This window comes from Chiloscyllium plagiosum, unplaced genomic scaffold (assembly GCF_037043375.1).
Source record: "Chiloscyllium plagiosum isolate Xiang-an unplaced genomic scaffold, Cpla_swu_hap1 HiC_scaffold_33, whole genome shotgun sequence".
NCBI classification, from domain to species: Eukaryota; Metazoa; Chordata; class Chondrichthyes; order Orectolobiformes; family Hemiscylliidae; genus Chiloscyllium; species Chiloscyllium plagiosum.
In genome coordinates, this window is record NW_028270171.1 from 5,743,736 (window position 1) to 5,768,108 (window position 24,373).

The 24,373-nt window shown below is 44.3% G+C and overlaps 1 protein-coding gene across 1 annotated transcript; it reads right to left on the reverse strand.

The window, feature by feature from the left end:
• Nucleotides 1-3,138: 3,138 nt before the first annotated feature.
• LOC122542119 (ATP-sensitive inward rectifier potassium channel 11-like) lies at nt 3,139-16,607 on the reverse strand. Its single transcript, XM_043679507.2, has 2 exons — nt 16,314-16,607; nt 3,139-7,792 (listed from the first exon to the last, which is right to left on the reverse strand). Exon 2 carries the CDS (start codon nt 7,779-7,781, stop codon nt 6,537-6,539), a length of 1,245 nt encoding a protein of 414 aa, XP_043535442.1. The 5' UTR covers nt 7,782-7,792; nt 16,314-16,607; the 3' UTR covers nt 3,139-6,536.
• Between the last annotated feature and the right edge of the window lie 7,766 nt (nt 16,608-24,373).

The following is a 24,373-nucleotide window of genomic DNA, read 5'->3' on the forward strand; positions in this document are numbered from 1 at the left end:
TTCATGGGATGAACGCATCGCTGGCTAGGCAGCCATCCATTTATTGCCCATCCCTAATTGGCCATAGGGCAGTTCAGTGTCAACCCCATTGCTGTGGGTGCTGAAGAAGATGTTTGGTATGCTTGCCTTCATTGGGCAGAACATTGAGAATAGGAGTTGTGGGGTCATGTCCCAATACAGGACATTGGTTAGGCCACTTTTAGAATGTTACATACAATTCTGGTCGCCCTGCTATAGAAAGGATGTTGTTAAACTTGAAAGGGTTCAGAAAAGGTTTACAAGAATGTTGATAGGACTGGAGGGTTTAAGGTATAGGGAGAGACTGAATAGGGTGGGGCTACATACCCCATTGAGATGTCTTTTAAATGTTGTCATTGTACCAGCCTCTACCACCCTCTCTGGCACATCATTCCATACAGACACCATGTTGCCCCTTAGGTCCCATTTAAATCTTTCCCCTCTCGCTTTATACCTTAGCCCTCTAGTTTTGGACTCCACTATCCTGGAGAAAAGACCTTGTCTATTTACCATACCCATACCCCTCACGATGTTATAAACCTCTATAAGCTCACCCCTCAACCTCCAATTCTGGGATAACTGTTACGACATAGAAATCAAACCCCTCTGTCAATTAAACCAAACATGCAGAAAAACTCGCCTCATGTCATAACCTGTTAAAATAGAGTGACAGAGAACTCCTAAATTCCACTATTGAAAGAAAAATAACAATTTATTTTCTTAACTCTAATAGTGAACACTAAGTAACAACAATTCACAATCCCAAGTTTCCCTTTTCCTAACGACTATCTTACCCCAACTCTATAAAAAATATGCTGTTCCAATAACACACTTATTAAACATTACACTAACTCAATCTCAAGACCACACAGTCGCTGTCCTCTTCGCTGCCTTCAATCTTCCAACTGCTCATCTGCCTGGGTTGCTTTCTTTTATTTTTACTATGTGTAGGTTTAATATGAAAAGGGAACCGTTGATAGAGTGTACTTTCTAATTTCTTTGAGAGCAAGATATTAGATGAACATTTACGTCCTTGACTCTATGTCAGTTGCTCTCTGTTTGATGGTAGTTGCTCTTTGACCAATTTTCAAGATGTCTGTGTTTTTTACAACTCCACACGATACATTAAATCCTTATAATTTGATTGGTTTTCAGGTGTCAAAACAATAAAATTCAAATTCCATTGGGTTTTAGCATCCTGGGTCTAATTTAAACTGGTTAAATTCAAAGCATTGTCAAAACAGCAGTCAACACTCAGGTATCCATTTAACAGCCATTTGCTGTATGTATCTATTTTCGAACAGCTCATCTTCCAGTCTTTCCACTTGGGGAGCTGAGCCTGCACTTTACTTCAAAATTCAGAAAACACTTCCTACTTTAAAGTGAATATACATGCTTCTGACTTTAAAACATATCTAAATTAAAGTCCTTCTGCCTCTCCTCAGTCCATTGGCCCATCTGATCAAGGTCCCATTGTAATCTGAGGTAACTTTTTTCACTATCCACTACACCTTGAATTTTGGTGTCATCTGCAAACTTTCTAACCATACCTCCTCTGTTCACATCCAAATCATTTATATAAAAGCTGTGGACCCAACACCGATCCTTATGGCACACCGCTGGCCCTACTCTTAGAGGTAAAACACCTTATTTTCTGCCTTGGGGCTCTTCAACCCCAGGGCACTAGTGTAGATTTCACAAGTTTCCTCATTTCCCCTCTTCCCCAACCTTATCCCAGATCCAACCTCCCAACTCAGCACTGGCCTCATGACCCGTCCTACCTGTCCATCTTCCTTCCCACCTATCCACTCCACCCTCCTCTCTGACCTACCACCATTACTCCCACCTCAATCCACCTATCACACTTTCAATTACCCTCCCCCCGGTCCCACCCTCCTCCCATTTATCTCTCCACCCCCTTGGCTCACAAGCCTCATTCCTGTTGAAGGGCTTTTGCCCAAAACGTCGATTCTCCTGCTCCTTGGATACTGCCTGACCTGCTGTGCTTTTCCAGCATCACACTCCCAATGCTGGTCACAGGCCTCCAGTCTGAAAAGCAACCCTCCACCACCACCCTCTGGTCTGTTTCCATGCTGTATGACTCTATGACTGTAACAGGGTTTGCTTGTAAATATTCAATTGGCCATAAGGGTGTTTTCCTGGTGGAACAGTAAAAAAATAATAAAGTCTATTCACAACAGTGTCTCCTATACCTTTCTGTCTCACTACATAACGAAAGAAATAGGAGCAGGAGTTGACCATAAGGCTGTTTGAATTTGTTTTGTTATGCAATAAGATTATGGTTAATTTTCGACACTTGACTCCACTTTCTTGCCCTCACTCCCTTGATTCCTTCAATGCCCAAAACTATGATCTTGAAATATTTTGGGCAACCTGCAGCCCTCTTGGGCAGGGAGTTGCAAAGAGTCACAACCCTGAGTGATGAGATGTCTCCTTCCCAGCTCAGTCCTGACTGGCAGAACCTTTCTCCCATAGTTCTAGACTCACCAGGAGAAATAACTGACAGGAAAGTTCCTGATCAAGCTCTCTTCATATTTTAGATATTGCAATAAAATTGTCTCTCATTCTTCTATGAACCAGAACTAAAAAGTCCACCTTGGCAGCACTGTGGCTCACTTGTGGAGAAAGAAAGTTACCCTTTTGGATGTCCAGTGACTCTCTACCTAATTGGATAACATTAAATGTTAGAAATTTATTTTCACCAAGACACTAGTAACAGTTGATCGTAAATCACCAGGTTATTACTTAGTTGCAGGCAACACGGTGGCTCAGTGGTTAGCACTGCTGCCTCACAGCAGCAGGGATCCCGGTTCAATTCCAGCCTCGGGCAACTATCTGTGTTGAGTTTGCACGTTCTCCCCATATCTGTGTGGGTTTTCTCCAGGTGCTCTGGTTTCCTCTCACACTGCAAAGATGTGTGGGTTAGGGCAGATCGGCCGGGGGAAATGTGGGGTTATGGGGGAATAGTTTTGGCCAGAGTGTTGTCCTCTAGGTAGGATGCTCTTCAAAGAGTTGGTGCAGACTCAATGGGCTGAATGACCTCTCTCTGCACTGTTGGGATTCTGTGTTTGGTTTGAAAATTGAGCAATGCCATACCAATGATACCTGTGACTGTGTCTAATACGTGAGTCAAAACTAAACTATCATTATCTGTCCATGAGATGCTTTGTCTTACAGTCTTAAGAATTGTAATAAGTAAACCCAATAGACAATCGTGTGTACCTTTCATAACTTACATGTAATTGACAGATCCATTCAATTTTGAAAGGGACATTTTGATCTTCCTCTGTCTTACTTCAAGACAAAGAGGGAGTCGCCAGTACCCCCTGATGAAGGCTTCTTTTAAACATACTGTCAATTCCACCAGCTAACTATGAAGCTGTGGTTGATTGGACACTCCCCAAATATCTGACTTCACGTGTGACAGTTGCCTCATAGATCGAAGTAAAACTTTAACAGAACAGAGTACAGTACAAACAACACTAGACTTCATTGTTTGGAATCAGGAAATGCACAAGTGAAGTTCTAATCAGACCTGTTGCATTTCTTCTTGCTTCTGCATAGTTTTATTTCTAAATAAACCAGATTTGTACCTGTAGCCTGAGAATTACTACATGTCAGAGAAATATGTATCCTTCAGTCAGTGAGGTTTGATGTTGCTGCTTCCGACAGACACGCCATATAAGTTAAATATAAGCCAAGAGGACACCACCTGCCAGATTACTTTATGCATCAGACATGCTTTGGTTCATAGCAATTTCCAGGTGTTCCTTTGTAAAAAGGCATGATAAATTCATATTGTAGCACATGAAAAATTGTAATACCCAACACCGATAATACATGTTATAGTGCAACCTTCCAACAACATGGTCTAACAAACCATAAAACAGAAATGAAGACTTGCTCATATTTTGAGCCTCACTTTGGTATGTGATGAGTGCTGGTTTAATTAAAACATTAGCAATTTTAATCACATATGTTCCAACGTCCTGGTGAGAAGATGAATGCATCTTGGTGGCTGGTTGGTTGATGGAATGTTGAAGTCCTGGTTTGCACCATGGGGAATCTTTGCCATCACCAGAAGTGCAGACAAGACAATGATTCATTCTAAGATTTATTAATAAATGCAGAACTTGGTCGTAATGTGCTGGAGGATCAGCTTCAATCACACTTCAGATCTCGGAGTGAGTGTTGAACCCTGAATCTCTGGCTCTGCAGAAGAGATTGATATGGACTCACCAAATCAGGGCAAACGTAGAGCAGCGAGGAAGAAAGAGAGACTTGCACTTATATACCACTTTTCACAAATTCCAAAGTAAATCACATGAGATTCTTAATATCTCCTGGACCTCAATGAAAGGTGACAAATCATTATATAGAACACAAATGGATTTGTTGGAACCTCCATTAAACAATATTATCACAACAATAATGATAAAATGTGACGTGCTCAGTCCTGAGATGTAGAAGAGCAGAATGAATTATGGAATAGGCCAGTACAGCATAGAAGCCATTCAGCTCATATCTTCTCTGTAGCAGCATTTGTCTTCATATAAATGATCAAGTCCAACTCTACTGAATATTCTTTTAAATAACCATAATGCTCTTTTAAAACAGATGATGGATTCATTCTCAACATGAGTTTGTCTTTAGAGGTTTTACACTTATCAGCCTTTCTGTCAAACGATTATTTTTTCTTACCTTCCCCATTAGATCTTTTGAAGACCGTCTGAAGTTTGTGCCTCCTTGTTGTGGTATTACAAAGCTGTAGAAGTAAATGTGTCTTCTTCAATAAGACCAATCTCTGCTTCTGTGTCTCATTGGATCTTCAGACTGGAGAAGGACATATGCCTTAACTAAAAAAAAAAGCAAGATCTAACAGCATGGTCCCTGGACCGTGCTCTTCCAGTTAATAAATGGCTGATCTTCTACCTTAACTGCACCACCCTCCCTCAGATTTTCCTACAAGGCTCAACCATTTGATCACCCAAAGATATATTGCTGCCTTGTCTTGAATTTATGAATGACTTAGCACCCACTGCTCACTGGAGTAGTCAATCTCAAAGATCCACAACCTTGAGTGAAGACATCTCCCCTTATGTCAGTTGTCTCCTTATTCCTGAGACTGTGAACTTGTGTTCTAGACTCTACGGCCAAGAGGAAAACAGTCTTTCAGTATCTATCTGCCAAACCCTCCAATAACTATTTTTGTTTCAATGACATTTGCCACCTTTCTAAAATGAAGAGACCCTCACGATCAATTTTCCTCTCATTGCCTCTCCCCATAGTCATGTTGTCCATAAGACATAAGAACAGAAGTAGACCATTCAGCCCATTCATACTGTTTTGCCTTTTATTGCTTCCTACTTCCTTTGCCATCTCTTAATTGGACAATCCCATCAGGTCAAGGGTAATATCAAATGAGCTCCTTCCCATACCTCACCCCACCTCAAAACAGGTCAACCAGTGACATAGGAAGGTGACACGGTCATGTCACATTAGGACATTGCAGACAATAGCAGTTGCTTTGTGCTTCTCACGTAGCATTTGTGCTTTATTCCAATCATCAGGAATCCATGTGCTTCCAGTTTTGGTCTATTAAAATGTCGTTCCAAATCTTGTGCTTCTTGTGAGGAATGCAATGTTGGGGAAATGGAACACATTTCAACAACTCACATCATGACCAAACACACACATTAACCTTCTACACGGCTCCAACAATTAGGTTCAGTGCAGCCCGTGTGTGTGGCCGTGATCCTTTCCAAATCCCATCCATTTGTTGATCACCCAATGATTTGTTCAAGGATGTGTAGGAGAGAGCCCATCTCATTTTACAAAGGGGTCTTAGTTTGTGGCATTGGATGTTATCAGTGTGACCAGTGTCTAAGTTGCTCTATCACTTGGTTTTTACTTTTAAAGAAAGGCAGACAAACTAAGGATCAAAGGCCCATTGTAGCATTGTTACTACTCCTCCAAGTCTTGGCAAAGATAAAAGTATGTTGGGAAAAGAGTATCTACTGTAGACTATAAAAAGAATGGGAAGACTGAAGAAGTGACTTTATTGATCTCAATCTGGAGAGTAAATTTCAGCCCAGGATTCCTGCTCTGATTGCCATGTCAGTGGCTATTGCTACAGAAGATTTCTATAGATGTGTCAAGATAGCAAGACTAGTTTTGATGGACCTGCAAATGGTCAGAGCAAACGGGGAAAGCTTGGGATCTCAGGATTAGTTAGACAGCTCTTTCAAATGAGCCAGCCCAGGGTGATAGAATGAAAGGCCATTCGACCAAAGTCGGCTTTACACATGAAGGGGAGATTCACAGTTTCAAAACAAAAATGCCTGAAAAAAATAACTCAACTAACCCCATATCTCCTACTGCCTTCAGCTTTCAAAGGAGTGAATGGTGGCAGTTGGACTGATTAGTCTTGATGGTAATATCATGAGGATGTGATTGAGTAGGAGGGAATAATGAATTTTGCAATGAAAGAAGGGAACTCAGAGGAGCAATGACCTTGACTCAACTCCCTCTTGTGACTCTAAATCTGGCAAAGAATCCAGGGACTGAAAACGCACAGATGATTTCAGGCGTGTTCCAGGGAAACTGATGGACTTGGAGAAATACCTTTCCCTGAGGGCACTCATTGGCAGGTTGGGGCCATTGTGCATTTGGTTTTGACTTCTCTCCTGTGCTTCGAGTTCTCTGGCACTGCACAGTGGCGTTTTGGACCTTGTGGTGTTGCCAAACTTGGAATAATCAACTGAGTACCTTCCCTCTTCTTCCGTCACAATCGGCACAAATCTGTGGCCCCAAAGTATCTCCTCCGGCAAATAGGATGTCCTCGCCTGGGTGGTGATGCCTGTGGTCTCCACCACCCCTTCAAGGATGACCACTACCTCAAGGTCCTCTTGTTGGAGGCCAGCTGCTGTTAAGTCATAAAGCGGGCTCTTCTTATCAATGGTGTGACTAATGATGAGGGGAGAAACCAAGAAGATCGCATTGATACCAACTGGGTTCTCCACTTGGATGTCAATCTGCGAGATGGGGATAACCTCACCTTCCTGAGTGGTGGTCTTCTTGACCAGTTGCATTTGGATAGTGGCACTAATGATCATACTCTTTCTCAAGTCCCCCACCCGGAACATAAAGCACAATTTCTTATTTCTCTGAGCGATTACTGCATACTTGCTGAAAATGATGGTTTCCGCTCTTCGGTTGGCCTGTGCAGTCTTCATGAAGATGCAGCCCAGCATGACTGCATTGACAATGAGGCCCGAGATGTTCTGGATGATCAGAACTGTGATAGCCAAGGGGCATTCCTCGGTCACCATTCTGCCTCCAAACCCAATGGTCACCTGGACCTCGATGGAGAAGAGGAAGGCGGATGCGAATGACGAGATGCTGGTGATGCAGGGAACAATATTGTCCTGATGGGTGTCCAGGTCACCATGGGCGAAGGCAATGAGCCACCAAAGCATCGCGAAAAGCATCCAACTGCATAAGAAGGACATTGTGAAGATCACAAGCGTGTAAGGCCACTTGAGGTCCACCAAAGTGGTGAAGACATCTTGAAGGAAGCGACCTTGCTCACGGATGTTCTTGTGAGCCACATTGCAGCCTCCATTCTTGGTGATAAAGCGAGCTTTCCTGGACTTGGTTTGGTAGTGAGGCTGAGAGAGGTCATCTTCCACCAGCCTGGTCAATAAATACTCTTCTGGAATGATTCCCTTTCTTGCCAACATTGTCCTTGTGTCTGTGGGACCATAACAAACATAAACAAGAGTTAATATCTTCACTGCCTTAATGCAAATTGAGATCTAGTCATTGGGCTATTTTGTCTACGGCCACTTTTGTCTCGCCATGTTGTAGAAATGTGTGTGCCAAGCAGCCGTACATTTTTATTTCTCTTGTAATTTCCTCCTCTGCCCCATCAATTGTCTCTTCCCCAAGCTGAAATGGTGTCCAGTGTCTCACTGAGGATGGCAAAGACCACATGGTGCTAAGCTATTTCAAAATGAGACCATCATGACTATTGCAATCAGCTAATGTCATGGATGACCATCCAGTTGATTCTCCTGCACTCTTTTCACCTCGGACCCTTCAGATTTAGAGAATTCTATCATTGCCACCCCATTGCAATCAACACTTCCTGAATGACAGATGAAGCCAGAGACCAAAAACTAAGCTTGCATTTTTTTTCCTTTTTTTCACTCAAGAGCCAGCTCTCAGAGTGAACAGAACCTCAGAACAGTCCTGTTTATTTTTTTTCCTTTTTCTTCAGGATGTCTGACACTCCTTTTAAGCTTGCATTTTTATAGCACCTTCCCAAATCTCAAATGAACCAAAATGCTTCATTGCCAATTAACTACCTCTGACTGTGGTCTCTGTTGCAACGTAGGAAGCATGGCAGTCAATTTATGCAGAGGAAGATCCCAAAATAGCAGAGATAAATGTCCAGTTCATTCTGATAAAACTCTCTTGACACGGGATTAGTGTGGAGGAGAGCTTTTCAAATCTTTCAGGTACTCGGAAGCAATAATGAACTGCGAGGTAGAGGGAGGGATCTCAAGAGGAAGCAGACAAGTTGGCTGTAATGGGCAGACAACTAGGCATGAAACAGAAAGAGCAAAGTGTGAAGAGATTCACTTTGGGGAGAAAAATGAAGAGAGAACAAAGCAAAAATAAAGGGAAATATTTAAAAAGGAGTCACAGAAGTAGAGTGATTTATATGCACACAAGTCACTGAAGGTGGAGCACAGGTTGAGAGAAAGTGATGAAGAAAGCCCACCTTCAAAATGGAGGCATGAAATAGGAAAACAACGGAATATGACAAACCTTTTCCGAATCCTGGTTTAACCACAACTGGAAGATCGTGTACATTGCTGGTCATCACACTTAAAGGAAGGATATAAAGTCTTTATAGAGAGTTCATAAAAAATTCACAAGGTGGGTCATGGACGTGAGGATAGAAGCTGGGACTGTTCGACTTGGAGAACAGACGTTTGAGCGATTTAGTAGATCTGCTGAAAACCGTGAAGGGGCTGGATGGGATTGTTAGGGAGAAACTGTTGCCATTAGCACAGGGCTGATACCAATTTAAAGGGTGACTGGCAAAAGAAACAAGTGACATAAGGAAAAAGGTTTAAACACGTTGGGTATTTAGGGTCTGGAATGCACTGGATGTGTGGTGAAGGCAAGGTCACAGGGGATTGTGGGATTGGTGAAACTAGATGCTTGATGGGGCGAATGTCCTCCTGCTGTGCTTCAATCATTTTACACAAATGAGGAGAAGAGATTGGCCATTCGACAAGATCATGGCTAATCGAAATATTGTCTTTATTTTTCTGTCTACCCCCAAGCCATTAGTCAAGACATTATCCAACTCAGCCTTAAAGATATTTGATGGTTCCACCTCCAGCACTTTCTAAGGAAGAGAATTCCACTAATCACAATCCTCAGAGAAAGAATGTCTCCACCCCTTGGTCTCAAATAGGAGATCTCATTACTCCATGATAAACTGTTTCCATAATACTGACTGAAGGATAAATATTGGCCAAGACCCTGGAGAGAGTTCACCTTCAACTCTTCAGTTGTGGCTATTGGGGCTTTTGTATCCACCTGCCAAGATAGTGTATATCTCATCCAAAAGTTCACATTTCCAACAACGCTGCACACCCTCAACACTGTGTCAATGTTTAGATTTTGTAATCATGTCTCTGTCATGGGACTTTAATGTCTAACACAGAAACAAGAGAGAGTGCTACCACCAGTGGTTCAGGAAAACTCCAACAAATTTATTAGAGTTCAACCAATTTATTGGCATTATTTGAATAATTAACATGTACTGTGGATAAAGGGGAGCTAGTAGATGTAATATACTTAGACTCCCATATCACCATGTGATGAAATATGATTAAGAGCTAACATTGACATGGATTGGACATTGGCAAGTTAGCAGGCAACACTATGCATAGGGCTAGTTTTTTTTGCGGAATCAAACAGAAATAACTGGAGAAACTCTGTAGGTCAGCACGGTGGTTCAGTAGTTAGCACTGCTACCTCATAGCACCAAGCACCCAGGCTCGATCCCACCCTCGGGCGACTTTCTGTGTGGAGTTTGCACATTCTCCCTGTATCTGTGTGGCTTTCCTCAGGCTAATCTGCTTTCCTCCCACAGTCCAAAGCAGTGCAGGTTAGGGTGAATTAGCCATGCTAAATTGCCTACAGTGTCCAAGGATGTGTAGGCTAGGTGGGTTAGCCTTGGGAAATGCAGTGTTACAAGGATAAGGTAGAGATTGGGTCTGGCTGGGATGCACTTCAGAGGGTTGGTGGTGGACTCAATGGGCTGAAGGGACTGCTTCCACAATATACGGTCATTCCCTGTACCCACAGGGGTTACGTTCCAAGACCTACTGCAGAAGCCTGAAACAGCAACTAGAAGTGAACCCATTTATTCAAATGGGATCATTTGCAGCCCCCTAGTCCCTGGTTCCGGAATGTTCCATATAATATGTTCGGGCCGCGGTAAATTGGGGGTAACTGAAACCACGGAAACCAACTCCAGCGATAGGCAGTCGCTCTGTATTCTAAGACTGACAGCATTGATGGAGAGAAAAACAGAATTAATGTTTCTCTACTGATGCTGCCAGACCTTATGAGTTTCTCCAGCAATTTCCATCTTTGTTTCAGATCTCCAGCATCTGCAATTCTTTGTATCATTTTTGGGTATTTTTCTAGTTGGCCAGATGTAATAAATGGTGTGCCATAGGGATGAGTGCTTTTTACGGTTTATACAAGTTACTTGAAAGAACCAAAGGTGTAATTGCTAAATTTGCTGATGACACAAAAATGGGGAGGCAAACAAGTTGTGAGGAGGATATTGGAGGTTATAAGAATTTAGAGGTAGGTTAAGTGTGTGGGCAACGATCTGGCAAATGGAGTATAGTGTAGGAAAATTTCTCAGTTTGGCACGACGAATTCAAACGTTCATTATCCAAATGGTGATAGATTGCAGAGTCTGGGATGGAGAGAAATGTGAGCTATAGGGAGAGGCTGAACAGGCTAGGGCTAATTCCCCCCCACAGGGACAGAGGCTGAGGGGTGACCTTATAGAGGTTTATAAAATCATGAGGGGCATCGATAGGGCAAATATACAAGGTATTTTCCCGGGGGTGGGAGAGTCCAGAACTAGAGGGCATATGTGAAAGGGGAAAGATTTAAAAGGGACCTAAGGGGCAACTTTTTCACGCAGAGGGTGGTGAGTGTATGCCAGAGGAAATGGTGGAGTCTGGTACAATTACAACATTTAATCAGCATCTGGATAGGTATATGAATAGGTAGGGTTTAGAGGGATATGGGCCAGATGCTGGCAAATGGGACTACGTTAATTTAGGAATGGACGAGTTGAACTGAAGGGTCTGTTTCTGTGCTATGACTAATGCTTGAACATCAAAAGCACAGCAAGTGCAGAGTGTTATTGTTTCATTGGGAGGAGACTGGATTACAAAACTATGCTTCATTTATACGAGGCACTGATGAAATTCCATTTTGACTCCTATGTACATGATTAGTCTCCCGGTAAAGAAGGATATAAATGCATTGGTAGTAGTTCAGAGAAGGTATGGCAGACTCACCCCTGGAATGGACAAATAGTCTTTTAGGAAAGATTGTACAGGTCAGGCTAGTAACTACTGCAGAATAAGATTGATGCATACAAGATCCTGAGAGGTCTTGACAGATGGATGCCGAAAAGACGTTTGTCTTGTGGGAGAATCTAAAACTAGGGGTCACCAATTAAAAATAACAGTAACTAACAAGCTCTGCTGTGTATGTCCAAAATTTTTCTTACGTTTTAATTAAGATAATGTCTTCAATTCCTGAATTTTGTTTTTACTATGAATTATAGAAGGGCCATAATGTATCAGGAAATTCCACAAGGACTCTTACCAATTTTTATAGGTGCACCATAGAAAGCATCTTATTGATACATCACAACGTGGTCTGGCAACTTCTCTTCCCAAGACTGCAAAAGCTACAGAGAGTTGTGAGCACAGCCCAGTCCATCACACAAACCAGCCTCCCATCCATTAACTCCATCTACACTTCCCGCTTCCTCAGGAAGGCAGCCAACATCAAAGACCCCTCCCCACCCCAGTTATACCTTCAGTCAGACAAAATATATAACAGTTTGAATACATGTACACGAACAGATTCAAGAACAGCTTCTTCCCTGCTGCTATTAGACTTCTGAACAGATCTCTCAAATGTTAACTCTGATTGCCCTCTCTCTGCACCATCTGTGTGGCTGTAACACTGTATTTTGTGCTCTGCTACCCCCTGCACTTTGTATGGTACAATTTGCCTTTATTGTACACAAAACAACATTTTTCACAGTATCTCAGTACAGGTGACAAGCAAATAAATACATAAAAGAGTTGATGTTCCACTTTGATTTAGCTTAGTGTATCAACAGGAATAAATAGAAAGTGTGGCTTAAGTCTTAGAGATATCTCGGGATATTGGGATAGAGGAGGGAAAGGGACACAAAGTGCGAGATCAGCCATGAACTGTAGAATAGTTGAGCAGACTCAAGGGGCTGAATAGCCTGCTACCACCCCTACTCCTAATTCATCTGTTTAAGTGGGTCACCAGTTTTTTATTCAATAGCAAGAAGAGGCATGATACAACTTTGGGCTTTTGACCAGGTGATCTGACAGGTATTACTTCCCAATGACACACACATCTGAAAATAATGCTAATTTGATGACCTAGGCCAGGACCTCTCGAGTGTCAAAGAAGACAGCATCAGATTTCAGCAATGGGTTAGTTCTGGTCAATCCCGTGATGCAGAGTTTGAGACTCACCTGCCACACTGCAGGAGTCCCACAGCCACATCTGGAATTGAATTGTTCTTAAAATGAGTTACCAAACAAAAATCTACTCAAACCTACCAAAACCAACAGAAAAAGTGGAAACAAAGAGGGAAGTTGGTCAATGTGAGAAATATACACCGGAGACAGATGTGAAAACAATCAGACTGTAGGTAAGCCAAGAGACAAGCTAAATTATTTATGCCACACTATATAAAAAAAACAATAATTACAAAGTCTGGAGGCAGATGCAGAGGTTTGTGTCAAAGTTCATCCCAAGCAGCCCTCCATGACATGGGACTCTGTGCTCTACGGTCTGTTCCCTGGGACACACATCGAGATAAACGTTAACTGCGTCTGGAGGACTCACTGAAGAGGACTTCCATCAACTCGGTGAAAGATGCTCACTGGTTTTCTTGAGTTTTTTTGGTCTTCCAGGGCAAGGAGTTGACCCTGACTGAGTGTTGCAGACCGGCATATTCCAAGGTCCAGGACTATGTGCTGAGGGGTGCACTAAAGCCTGGGGCAGCTGCCACCAAGGCACAATGGGGAAAGACCACTGTCTGAGGTCCTTCTGCTGAATGGGAGTCACATTCTCCCAGTGTCTGCATGGGTTTCCTCCAACAGTCCTGTGCAGGTTAGGTGGATTGGCCATGGTACATTGCCCCATATTATGCAGGCTAGCCATGGTAAGTACACTGTTACAGGGACAGGGTGGAGGCTGGGTCTAGGTCTAGGAGGGCTGGTGCAGACTCAATGGGCCAAATGGCCTCTTTCTGCAGGGTAGGTATCCTGTGATTCTAAGGTGGTGGGTGAGCTGCCTTCCAAAACCACAGTCTTTGCATTGTAGTACACCCACAATGCCCTTAGGGAGGGAGTTCCAGGATTTTGACCCTGCGCATTGAAGGAACGGTGATGTATTTCGAAGTCAGGATGGTGAGTAGCTTGGAGAGGAACTTGCAGGGGGGTGGTGTTCCTATGTATTTGCTGTCCTTGACCTTCTAGATGGAAGTGGTCTTGGGTTTGGAAAGGATTGCCAAAGGAGCTTTGTTGAGATATTGAAGTGCATTCTATAGATGGTCAACTGTGCATCTACAGTTGTGGTGGAGGGAATTAGATACATGCTAATCAAGTAAATTTCTTTGTCCTCAACGGTGTTGAGTTTCTTTATTATAATGGATATTGGATGAATGCCTTGGCCAGTGTAAGACTCGTCAGTGTGTGTTGAGCTCCCTTTATAATACAAGTGCCCTTGACTGGCAGAGTGTCAAATCTGCCTGTACACGCACTGTCAGACATTTTCCAGCTACTGCCCAACAGAAAGCACAGGGAGACATCAGGTGAAAACAGGATTGAGACAGCCAGCAACGACCTTCATAGTTGAATAGCCCACAACCCAATGGCCGCAGTTCACACTGAAGGAGTAGGCATTTGAAGGAGCAGGTCTGGAGGTGGCCTGAATCACAAAAGGCTAACAAAAAATTGCAACAGCTAATTGGGAAGGAAAGTGGGATGTTAGCCATTAATTCAAAGGGAATGGAGTATTTAAAAAAAAAGTCCGGCGACTTGCTTTCCAGGAAAGAAAAAGATGGAGAAAAATAGATATTGAGACCACTGTCACATAACAATGTAAAATACCACATGCAGGGCTCACGCTTACTAACAGACAGTGTCTCCACTAAACAATCCTGAAATCTCCACATACCACGATAAAGGGAAACAAACATTCTCACTACGTTGAGGAGATGGGGAGAAAATTCAGTCCTCGACATCAGAACTTACAAACCGTGAACAGGTGAAGGCTGAAAAAACGTCCTTGTTGGGGATTGAGAAACTATGATGGTGGCAGTGGGGGCTGAGGGGGATTAAAAAAAAAAAAGAGGGGAGCTTAATGGCAGGTGGGCCCAGGACAGAAGGTAACACCCAGCTGCTGTAAACCGCCACACCTTTGCCTGTAAGACAGAAGGTTGTAGATATCAGCACTCCACAGCAAAGCTCCGAACACAACATCAATACTGACACTCCAGCGCAGAGGTGAAGGAGCCCTGTTCTGCTGTAGATGCTGTTTTTCAAATGAGTAAAGTCACTATTGTCATAGAGTCAGACTCATGGAGTCATACAGCACAGGAACAGATGCTTCAGTCCAACTCATCCACACCAACCAAGCTTTCCCAAACTAATTTAGTCCCATTTGCCTGCATTTGGCCCATATTCCTCAAACCCCTTCTTATTCATGTACCTGTCCAAATGTCTTCTAACTGTACCTGCATCTAACACTTCCACTGGCAGCTCATTCCACGTACAACCACCCTCTGTGCGAAAAAATTGCCCCGCAGATCCCTTTTAATACTTTCTCCTCTCATCTTAAAAATATGCCCTCCAGTTTTCAACTCTCCCCACCCTAGGGAAAAGGCCTTTGCTATTCACTTTATCCATGCCCCTCGTGATTTTATGAACCTTGACCTCCTACACTGCTCTCTCTTTACAGAGAGTGACAACTGGTGATGCTTTAACCCAAGGGTCACAGTGCCTCAGGCGAGGGGAGGGGTTGAGAAGGTGGGACCTTTATGGTGACCTCAGCCAGCAGCAGAACTGAAGCCACTCTGTTACTGTTTGTCTGTATTGCAAACCAGCCATCCAGGCAACTGAGCTAACTGAGGAACCATTTACAATATAGACAGGGGGGGAGGAGACAGGGGACACAAACAGAAATTGCTGGAAAAGCTTAGCAGGTCTGGCAGCCTCTGTGGAGAGAATTCAGAGTTAACGTTTCAAACGTGTCCTCTGCAGATTCTGCCAGACCTACTGAGCTTTTCCAGCTATTTCTGTTTTTGTTTCTGATTTACAGCATCCACAGTTCTTTTCCTGTGGATGGGGGGGGGGGGGGGAGATCCTGCCCAGCGCAAACACAGATTATCACAATGCTGTATGTGGGAGCTTGCTCTGCACACATAGGCTGCCCCATTTCCTGTATGATAACACTTGCTATAGCACTTAGAGTCATAGAGATGTACAGCTCAGAAACAGACCCTTCAGTCCAACACGTCCACCCAATCAAGTCCCATTTGCCAAACCCTTCCTATTCATGTACCCATCCAGATGCCTTTTAAATGTTGCAATTGTACCAGCCTCAACCACTTCCTCTGGCAGCTCATTCCACACACGTACCACCCTCTGAGTGAAAAAGTTTCCCGTTAGGTCCCTTGTAAATCTTTCCCCTCTCACCCTAAACCTATAACCTCTAATTCTGGACTCCCCCATTGAGATGTGGTGAAAGGGCGCAGCACAAATGCAGTTCTTCCATCCTTTCTCGTGCATCAGAACGTCACTTGAAACGTTAAAAAAAATCTAATTGTGGCGGTGTCTTCCTAACCCAGCCATCAGCTGAAGCAGTCACAAGCTTACCTGAGTAAACATAGGATGCACTCAATGTAAAATAGTCTCGAACGCCCCTTTATCTCGTTGCAAAATTCTGTGGACGCACAATAAAAGGTTCAGAAACCGGAACACTTGCTGACCTTGGATGCAAAGGGGATTCAGATCAAGGATTGTATCCTCCCTGTGTCTTGGCTGTTCCCCTGGAACCTATAGGTGTGAACTGAGCATCCCCTTTCGATCAGGGACCTGGCCTGACTGGGGAGAAAGAATATTTACTGAATAGCCTGGTCCAAAAATACAAGAAAGCCTGGGGGTTGTGCTTCCAAACAAGTAACACAAAAGAAACAGCTGATCCATCTATTCCCATGGAAACATGTAATAGATAGGACCTTTAAAGTGACGGCTTAAGGGCAACTGGAGGATTTAATTTTGCCGAATTGCCCTTAAAGGGGAAGTACAACATTTAAAATGCGAGATTTTCCTCATGGATTCCCAGCCTCGCTCGTTTGGCTTTTTTTTTAATTCTTTAAAATTGCTGACAAAGAGGAGCCTCCAAAAATCGCTTCTTCACAGAATTCTAAAGATTTACAGGAAGGTTAGGCATTACTATAATATCCTCTCATCTGTGTATTCTCCAGGAGGCGCCAGATCATTGTCCCCAACCTAGCTTTCTGTTACCGACACTTCATGAATGGTCCAGCTCAGAAAGACGCCATTGAGCCCATTACAGCTGTGCTAGCTCCTATCCAAACATCCCCTGTTTTGTTCATAGCCCTGGAATTCCCTCACCTCTCAAAGGAATTTCTACACTGTGAAGGCAGGTCAAAATAGTTCTGCTGACCCTGTATTGGCATGTTGCTGACAGTATGGGACAAATTTCTTGTGCCAGAATAACTAAGCTCATAATTTCTAGGCTATGTCTTTTGTTTGGATTTTCATCGAACCCCTAGAGTGTGGAAACAGGTCACTTACCCATCAAGTTCATACTGACCCTCCAATGAGTGTCGCACCCAGACCCATACCCTTGCCCTATTCCTATATTTCCCATGGCTAATCCACCTAGCCTGCCCATCCCTGGACACTATGGAGCAATTTCCCATGGCCAACCCACCCTAACTTGCACATCTTTGGATGGTGGGAGGAAATCCACACAGACATGGGGGAGAATGTGCAAACTCCACACAGGCAGTTGCCCAAGGATGGGATTGAGTCTGTGTCCCTAGCACTGTGAGGCAGCAGTGCTAACCACTGGGCCACCGTATCACCCCTCCGTTCATAATTTCCTCTTGAATGTCATTATTTTTTAAAATCTGCTTCCACTGACCTTTTCAAACTACACACTCCAGATTGTAACAACTCACCATGGTAGAAAATGGATTTCCCCCACACCTTCCCGTTGTCCCCTTTATATTCTCCGAATCAAGCGAAGGTGATACTTTAAAATGTCTGCTCCATGTTTGTTCCACGTTCCTGAAGAAGGGCTTATGCCTGAAATGTGGACCCTCCTGCTCCTCAGATGCTGCCTGACCTGCTGTGCTTTTCCAGCTCTTTTTGTATGTCTGTTCTCCCACCCATTCATCCAAACCATGCAATCTTTTATTGAGAAGGACAACACAGATTTAATGAAACATTCCCATAATCTGTTTGTCTTTTCTCCTGAAACAAACAAAAACAGAAATTGCTAGAGAAGCTCAGCAGGTCTGGCAGCATCTCTGGACAGAGAAACAGAGTTAACATTTCATGTCCAATGACCTTGCTTTCTCTTCACAAATGCTGCCAGCCCTGCTGAGTTTTTCCAGCAATTTTGCTTCTTGTTTGTTTCACGGTGGCTCAGTGGTTAGCACTGCTGCCTCATAGCACAGGGACCTGGGTTCGATTCCTACGTCAGGCAACTGTCGGTGTTGAATTTGCACATTTTCCCCATGGGTTTCCTCCCACAATCCTGGATACAGGACTGGCTCAAAGGTAGAAGACAGAGGGTGGTGGTGGAGGGTTATTTTTCAGACTGGAGGCCTGTGACCAGTGGAGTGCCACAAGGATCAGTGCTGGGTCCTCTACTTTTTGTCATTTACATAAATGATTTGGATACGAGCATAAGAGGTACAGTTAGTAAGTTTGCAGATGACACCAAAATTGGAGGTGTAGTGGACAGTGATGAGCGTTAGCTCAGATTACAACAGGATCTGGACCAGATGGGCCAATGAGCTGAGAAGTGGCAGATGGAGTTTGATTCAGATAAATGCGAGGAGCTGCATTTCAGGAAAGCAAATCTTAGCAGGACTTATACACTTAATGGTAAGGTCCTAGGGTGTGTTGCTGAACAAAGAGACCTTGGAGTATAGGTTCATAGCTCCTTGAAAGTGGAGTTGCAGGTAGATAGGATAGTGAAGAAGGCATTTGGTATGCTTTCTTTTATTGGTCAGAGTATTGAGTACAGGAGTTGGGAGGTCATGTTGCGGCTGTACAGGACATTGGTTAGGCCACTGCTGGAATATTGTGTGCAATTCTGGTCTCCTTCCTATCAGAAAGATGTTGTGAAACTTGAAAGAGTTCAGAAAAAATTTACAAGGATGCTGCCAGAGTTGGAGGATTTGAGCTATAGGGAGAGGCTGAACAGGCTGGGGCTGTTTTCCCTGGAGCGTCGGAGGCTGAGGGGTGACCTTATAGAGGTTTACAAAATTATGTGGGGCATGGATAGGAAAAATAGAGAAAGTCTTTTCCCTGGGGTCGGGGAGTCCAGAACTAGAGGGCATAGGTTTAGGGTGAGAGGGGAAAGATATAAAAGAGACCTAAGGGGCAACCTTTTCACGCAGAGGGTGGTATGTGTATGGAATGAGCTGCCAGAGGATGTGGTGGAGGCTGGTACAATTGCAACATTTAAGAGGCATTTGGTTGGCCATATGAATAGGAAGGGTTTTGAGGGATATAGGCCGGCAGGTGGGACTAGATTGGGTTGGGATATCTGGTCGGCATGGACAGGTTGGACTGAAGGGTCTGTTTCCATGCTGTATATCTCTATGACTCTATATGCAGTTTAGGGTGGATTGGAGATGCTAAAATGCCCATCCTGTTTGGTGCATTAGGCAGGGGTGAATTTAGGATAGGCAAATGGGTCTGGGTGGGTTACTCTTCGGGAAATCGGTGTGGACTTGTTGGGCCGAAGGGTCTGTTTCCATACTGTAGGCAATCTAATCTAATCTCCAGTTTTTTTGTTTTATCTTAGTGTCTTTTCTCCTGTCCTGGTTGTTCCCTGAAGTTTGGGTTTCCATGAGATTGGGTCTACACTTACAGGCAACATACTGGAGAGGGTGCAGAGGAGGTTCACTCGCTTGATTCTGGAGTTGAGAGGGTTGGCTAATGAGGAGAGACTGAGTATACAAACTAAAAAGAGCATAGACCCATGGTCTGGGGTTTGCTTGTGGAATCCATCTGTGTGACTTAGTTGGGGTTTAAGTGCACCTATTCTTTTGGAACTTGACATAAAATTCAAGATATTGCAACCAATATCCACCCAGACTTTTGGAGATTCTCTCAGACTAATAGCATTTTTATGGGATTAAGAGGGAGATTTTATTGCTGGAACAGCACAGCAGGTCAGGCAGCATCCAGGGAACAGGAGATTCGACGTTTCGGGCACAGGCCCTTGTTCCAGCAATAAAGTTTCAACTTTGATCTCCAGCATCTGCAGACCTCACTTTCTCCTTAAGAGGGAGATTGTATAATTTGCTCACTAAAGAGTATTTGAAGAATGAAGAGCCTTTTCATTAGTTGTGTGGCTTCTAATTATCACAGCTGATTCATTACAGGATTAGACTGGGTTCACATCCATAAGTTTAGCAATGCTGTGAAGCAATTTCTCTAACATAATAGCGTTAAAGCATTTTTTCCCGTACAGATACTCGGTCAAGGTGTGATCCAAGCATGTTAAAATGAAACATTTAACAGTCCCCTCCCCCATTTAACCCCTATCCTCCCAAGACAGCCTTGTGACCCCAGAAACAGCTGCATTACCTTTACAACATCAACTTACATTCACACAGTGCTTTTATGCCCAAAATGCTGGACAAGCATGACTATGATACAAAGCAAGCCCACATAAAGGAGACTTGGTCAAAGATCTATATTTTGAGGAGGATCATAATGGTGACAGAGAAGCCAAGAAGGATTTTCAGAGCTTAGTGCCTTGACACTCAAAGACCATGATCACTAATGGTGGAACAATAAATATTTCTTTAACAGAAACGCAGGGGTGTGGTAGAAATATTTCACACTGAGTAGACAGTGTTGGTGTTGAATACACCCTCAATTGTGGCTTTTGTACTTGCAATACCATGTGAGCCCTAGTGGGGGTAGTAATGGGCTCCACTGTGGTGGCGCCACCTGTAAGAACAATGTGGCATTGCACCCTGGATTGGCAAGCAATTGGCAACAAACACAAGATCCATAAAATAAAAATAGACTTTGAGTTTGAATTTGATTGATTGATGTCACATGTACTGAGATACAGTGAAATGTGTTGTTTTATGTGCTATACAGGCAGATTGTACAATACAAAATGCATCAGGGTAACAGAACCGAGTGCAGTGTTATAGCCACACAGAAGGTGCAGAGAGAGACAGAGATCAGAATTAATATTTGAGGGGTCCATTCAGAAGTCTGAAAAAAGCGGGGGAGAAGCTGTTCTTGAATCTATTTGTACATGTATCCAAACTCTTATATCTTCCGTCTGACGGTAGAGGGTGGAAGAGAGTATAACCAGGGTGGGAGGGGTCTTTGATTATGTTGATTGCTCTCCCAATGCAGCGGGAAGTATAGACGGAGTCAATGGAAGGAAAGCTGGTTTGTGTGATGGGCTGGGCTGTGCTCAGGACTCTAGTCTTTTGCGCTCTTGGGCACAGCAATTGCCATACTGCGCTGTGATGCATCCAGAAAGGATGCTTTCTATGGTGCATCGATAAAAATTTGTGAGCACCTTTATGGACATGCCAAATTTCCCCAGGCACTTGAGGAAGTAGTGATATTATTGTGTTTTCTTGACCATCACAACAATATGGGTGGACCAGGACAGATTGCTGGTAATCATCACTTCCACCAACTTGACCTGTTTGACTATCTCCACCTCAGTTCCCCCATTGATGCAAACAAGGGGCGTGCCTTCCATTCTGCTTCCTGAAGTCAACTACCAGCTCCTTCATTTTGCTGATATTTATGGAGAGATTGGTGCATTTACATCATGCTGCTAAACACTCTATCTCTTTTCTATACTGTTTCGTTTTTTTTTGAGATCCACTCCACATGGGCAGTGTCATCAGCAAACCTAGAAATGGAATTGGAGTGGAATTGGGACACACACTCACGAGTGTATAAGGAGTATAGTAAGGGGCTGAGTACACAGTCTTGTGGGTTACTGGTGTTCAGAATTATGATGCAGGAGGTGTTGTCACCTATTCTTACTGATTGCAGTCTGTGGGTCAGGAATCTGAGGATCCAGTTACAGAGCGGGGAGCTGAGATCTTGGTCTCAAAGTTTAGAGATGAGTTTGTATGGAATTATGGTGTTGAAGGCAGAATTGTAGGCAATAAGTAGGAGCCTGATGTAGGTATCCCTATTATCCAGATGTCCCAAGGATGGGTATAGCGCCAGGGAAATGGAGTCTGCTATGGACCTGTTGCTCCAGGAGGCAAATTGCAAAGGCTGAAGGCAATCTGGGAGGCTGGAGTTGAGGTAAGACAGGACTGATCTCTTGAAGCTCTTCATAGTTATGGAGGTCAGAGCCACCAGCCGGTAGTCATTGAGCAACACTGCATGATTTTTCTTTGGCACCGGGATGATGATGGTCTTTTTGAAGCAAGTGGGGACTGCAGATTGTAGTAGGAAGTGGTTAAAGATGTCCACTAATATTCCCACCAGCTGGTCCCCAACAGGATCTGAGTGAATGGCTGGGGACTCCCTCAGTGCAGTCTCAATGGACTGAATTGCCTCTATCTGCACTGTAGGGATTGTACAAAAGCCATGAAGTGCTCATAGAATAGCTGTCAACTCTATAAGGAGGTGTTTGTAGAGCTGAAACAGGATTTATGCCCCCAACCCCAAAGTATGAGGGCAAGAAATTAGGGCCACTGTTCCATCAGATTATTTCCTGTTTGAAGATTGTGGTGTTGGAAAAGAACAGCCGGTCAGGCAGCATCCGAAGAGCAGGAGAGTCGACGTTTTGGGCATAAGCCCTTCATCAGGAATGAGGCCTGTGGGCCATAGGGGCTGAGAGATAAATGGGAGGGGGTGTGGCTGGGGGGGGGAGGGGGGGAAGGTAGCTGATAATGCGATGGGCAGATGAAGGTGGGGACGAAAGTGATAAGAGAGAGAGGAGGATGGAGCAGATAGGTGGGAAGGAAGATGGACAGGTAGGACAGTTCAAGAGGGAGGTGCTGAGTTGGAAATTTGGGACTGGGATGGGGGGGAGGGATGGGGAAACTGGTAAAATCCACATTGATCCCATGTGGTTGAAGTGTCCCAAGCGGAAGATGAGGTGTTCTTCCTTCAGGCGTAGGGTGGTTTAGGGTTTGGCAATGGAGGAGGCCCAGGACCTGCATGTCCTTGGCGGAATGGGAGGGGAAGTTAAAAAAGATGTTGTGAAACTTGAAAGAGTTCAGAAAAGATTTACAAGAATGTTGCCAGGGTTGGAGGATTTGAGCTATAGGGAGAGGCTGAACAGGCTGGGGCTGTTTTCCCTGGAGCGTCGGAGGCTGAGGGGTGACCTGAAAGAGATTTACAAAATTATGAGGGGCATGGATAGGGTAAATAGGCAAAGTGTTTTCCCTGGGATCGGGGAGTCCAGAACTAGAGGGCATAGGTATAGGGTGAGAGGAGAAAGATATAAAAGAGACCCAAGGGGCAGCTATTTCACACAGAGGGTGGTACGGGTATGGAATGAGCTGCCAGAGGATGTGGTGGAGGCTGGTACAATTGCAACATTTAAGAGGCATTTGGATGGGTATATGATTAGGAAGGGTTTGGAGGGATATGGGCCGTGTGCTGGCAGGTGGGACTAGATTGGGTTGGGATATCTGGTCGGCATGGACAGGTTGGACCGAAGGGTCTGTTTCCATGCTGTGCATCTCTATGACTCTATGACTCTATTCAAGCATTAAAGCGACAGGGCGATGGGGTTGGTTGGTGCGTGTGTCCCAGAGATGTTCTCTGAAACAATCCGGACGTAGGCATCCTGTCTCCCCAATGTAGAGGAGACCACATCGGGTGCAGTAGATGACATGTGTGGAAGTTCAGGTAAATTTCTGTCGAATGTGGAAGGTTCCTTTAGGGCCTTGGACAGCGGTGAGGGGGAGATGTGGGCGCAGGTTTTGCAAAACATCAACTCTCCTGCTCCTCATCTCCAGCATCTGCAGTCATCACTTTCTTCTATTTTCTGTTCGGTCTTAATGACCCATGTATAGTTAGACACCCAAACTTTCTTTGGCATTCTATTACAAAAGTAAAACTCTGCAGATGATGGGAATCTGAAGTAAAACAGAAAATGCAAGAAATTTAGCTAGTCAAGCGGCGCATATATTGGGAGAGGGCAAAGTTCATGTTTCAGGTCAATGACCTTTTGCCAGGGTTCCACTGTTTTCAGCTTGACACCATTTATGATAATCCATTTTGATAGAATCTTGAACTTAGAGCTAACCAACGTATTTCTCGATCCATCTTTCCCACATTTGCTCAAAGTGGAAACTGGATAAAAATGAGTGTGCTTTTCCCTTTAAGAAACAGGCTTCGTGGACTTCCGTCAATCTTCGGTCACTCTCCCCTTCTGCCTCTACCCAACCTCCACCCCTCCTTCGGTGATCTCCGGCAACTCTCGGCCATTTCCGGAATCGTCCGTCCGTATCTCGTCCTTCCCCGCTTCCGCTCGGATCCCCTCTCTCCGCTGTAGCCGGGCCGCCGCTGCGCAATGCACCTTGGGAGGTGTGGTCCCTCTGCGGTAGGTGCGCCGTCCGCATCCATGGCAGCAGGCGGAGGTACTGAACTACAATTCCCGGCGCGACCGGCGGTACCCGCGCCTGCGCGCTGCGCTGTGGGAGCCGACA

Coding starts and splice junctions, on each gene's coding strand:
- LOC122542119 (XM_043679507.2), bottom strand. CDS start 7,781: ATGTTGGCAAGAAAGGGAATCATTCCAGAAGAGTATTTATTGACCAGG.